Here is a 3,353-nt window from a genome sequence, read left to right on the forward strand (position 1 = left end):
GTATGTGTGTATATATCATATATATTTATATATATATATAGAATATATATATATTTATGTGTGTGTTTGTGTGTACATTTATACATATATAATGTGTGTGTGTAGATATGGATATAGATATAGATATAGATGCATATATTTTTATTTGTATATATATATATATATATACGTTTGTGTGCGCGTGTATTTATATATTTATATATATTACAAAATGTGTATCCACAAATTCGATTATATATACATTTGTGTACCTATCAAAATAATAGCCTTGTACTCTTGTCTCAGTCTCTGTATTTGATATCGTTTTATTGTTGAATGCATTATTGTACATTTCGGTATAGACTCCGCTCTTGATACCATTTTATTCCTTTTTGCGTACTTGAAGGTTTAGTTTCCTTTTGTAACCGATTGTATAAATCACGGCTGTGACGCCGCGGGGATTGAACGCGTTAAATCATAGGCGTAATTTATTTGTTCGTGTTCAGGCTAAAAATTTCTCTCGCAGCTCCCCACACACTCTCCAGTACAGACGGAATACGCCATACCACCAGCGTGTACGCACTAACACCAGCGTGTGCGTACACTCTCAATCTCACTCTCACTCTCACTCTCGCTCACTCACATACTCATAGTCATACTCATACACACACTTACATACGCACACAATCACACATGCACTCTGACTCACACCACACTCACACTCACTCACTCGCATACACTCATACATACACTCGCATACACTCATACATACACTCGCATACACTCATACAGACACTCGCATTCAAACACACCTTAGCACACACGCTCGCTCACAACACTCACTCACACGCGCTCATTAAAACCGAGCCGACACACACCAGTTCTCCCCCACTCACTCTCTCCCCCACACAAAGGGGGAGGTTGTTGTTGTTGTTGTTTTTTTGAATTAAAAATAGGTCAGACATTCCAAGTCTTCAATAAAAGTACTAGAGACTCTACAGCTAAACTTTCAGTAATTAAAACTACGCGGTATATGCATACTAGTAGACATGCAAAGTAGGTGTGTATGGATATCTGCTACAATACGAAATCCAAGCACTTAAAATAATCTGCAAATACGAGTTCAAATTTGAGTATTCCTGGTCACCTTACGTTTAGAAAGTTTTTGACAAATCGCGCGTCTGAAGAAATGATGGTCTGCAGGGATAATTTTGAGTGCCATATTCAAACTGAAATATGTGTTAGTAATTTCTATAACATGATATGTGGGCTGTGGTTCAAATACCACAAATGTTATTTCATAGTTATCACTGGATCGAGCTCCTTTGATTCAACAATAAAATGTATAACTATTAGAAAATAGTACTGGCAAAAAGCTTGAAAAAGATGCATAATATTTTAGTGTACTCATTATGTTGGTCTTTATTCTAATGTCAGGAGCAGGAGTCTCATTGGTGGCTGTCTCAAATAGCATCCTCCCACATCGGTTTTCTGTGTCGCAAGGCCGTGTAGACGGCGAGTGCGTGTAACTGGAAGTAGGCTTCTTACAAAGACAGCCCTACTTAACTAAATTTAATTGCGGCGGGGAGTTCTGCCGATAACTTTATAGATCTTATTAACAAGATCGCAAGTGTTGTAAAATTTGGTTGTAGTCATACAGTGTTGAAATTTTCCTCGTCAACTGCGGCATGCCTACTGTACCGAGTGCGAATGCCGAATCATAAAAGGGTGCCTGATATATTGTACCGGGCCGAGAAACACCATTCACGCCACAGCAAAATCGGCTGCCGTCACATTTCCTGTGTTCGCCGTCGCTCCAATTTGATACTATGGGATCTAAATTTAAGACATCCACTATATCATTGTACCGGGCTAGTGGTAAACTTAGATCGAAGCGTAGAGATGTCAAAATGCCCTTCTCCAGTTGATTTAGATAAGCAAGGTCCAGTCCTGCCAATTGTGCCCACTCTGAATTCTTTCTTCCGCCGACTTCCTGAACATATTTCGTGGCAATAACGAGGCAGCCTACCATAAGACAGCTCGCACATGCAGTATGTCCCGAAAACCCTCGTCTCATTTCATTCAACTTCAACAGGTAGTGAAGACTGTGTATTATTGTTGCCCTTTCGAGAGGCCCAATCCCCCTAATACGAGGATGTGCGAGTTGTTCGCAGAAGATTAAGAAAGTCGAGGATGACATATTGACCGAGTGGTACATACAGTTGACACTCGCATCATTACACTGCAATAAAAACCGAGACAGCTGGTACGATTCTACGTGTAATCCGATCAAATTACTTGGTGTGTAACACTCCATGTTCATCATAAGTTGGCTCTTCAGCTTTTGGTTTTGCAGTTACAATAGGTAAATTAATACCTCAACAAACAAAACACTTTGTATTGCTATATGAACAGGGCTTGAATGAATAGTTGTAAATAGAATAGTATATCCCGGTTACATATTTATGCAATATGTATGCGAAAGCCGAAAGGTCACATTCGCAGCAACACAATTCACGTCTTTTGAAACCACCACCTGATCACTCATTATTAAAAAATAGAAAGACACTTGTGTAATTTTTAAATTGTAAAATAGCACAACTGCACAAGTGAGCATTTAGACGCTCTCACTTCCTCTAAAAAAAATGACTCTCGCTCTGGACTAGTAGTAGTATAGGAGAGATAAAAAAATAGCGAGAAAATAACAGATTTTCCCGTGACATCACGATTCTTATCGACACGGGGCCACACGGGAGCCAGCGGGGGTCGGGGATCAGACGGGGGCATCATCCAATCGATAGAATCGAGTGGTTCATTGTCGAATGTCGATTCTGTTTTGTAAAAATATTTGTTCTTTTTTCCACAAAAGAAACAACAAATACCCCAATCAAGAGCCAGAACACTAATTGTTTTACAAAAACAAAAAGGGAAATCAAAATATGTTTGCCTGCCCTACTCACTAAATAAATATGTACAATATTTACATGACCAGAGAAAAACCTATATTCTATCGGTTTTGTCGGTACTCTTTTTATCTATACTCTCAATACTCTCCATATCTCTGGGAGAGAGTAGTAGAGCATAGTGATTTTGAAAATAGGACAAATATAATAATGTATCTCACATTAGACATTTTTGTATTAAATATATAAAAAACAAAGAAGTCCATTGATTTGTTTTTTCTGAAAACCATTTTAAAAAGTGTAAAACCCCCCGTCCCCCGAAAGGCTTAATTAGCCGAAAGATCAAAATATTTAAATACACACGAGCTGTGTTTTACGCCGGATGCGTAAAATGAAAACTCGTTTGCTTTATTGTTAAAAAAACAACAAAAACAATATATTTATTTTAAATATATAATCAAATAGAAACCT

General features: G+C 38.0%; 1 protein-coding gene across 1 annotated transcript; it reads right to left on the minus strand.

Moving 5' to 3' along the window:
• Positions 1-1,381: 1,381 nt before the first annotated feature.
• On the minus strand, positions 1,382-2,413 carry SARC_10400 (hypothetical protein). Its single transcript, XM_014295561.1, has one exon. The coding sequence runs from the start codon at positions 2,303-2,305 to the stop codon at positions 1,595-1,597; it is 711 nt and encodes a 236-aa protein (XP_014151036.1). The 5' UTR covers positions 2,306-2,413; the 3' UTR covers positions 1,382-1,594.
• Between the last annotated feature and the right edge of the window lie 940 nt (positions 2,414-3,353).

This window comes from Sphaeroforma arctica (assembly GCF_001186125.1).
Source record: "Sphaeroforma arctica JP610 unplaced genomic scaffold supercont1.1234, whole genome shotgun sequence".
NCBI classification, from domain to species: Eukaryota; class Ichthyosporea; order Ichthyophonida; genus Sphaeroforma; species Sphaeroforma arctica.

What these genes read in the sequence shown, in the direction of transcription:
- SARC_10400 (XM_014295561.1), bottom strand. Translation starts at nt 2,305, where the DNA reads ATGATGAACATGGAGTGTTACACACCAAGTAATTTGATCGGATTACAC.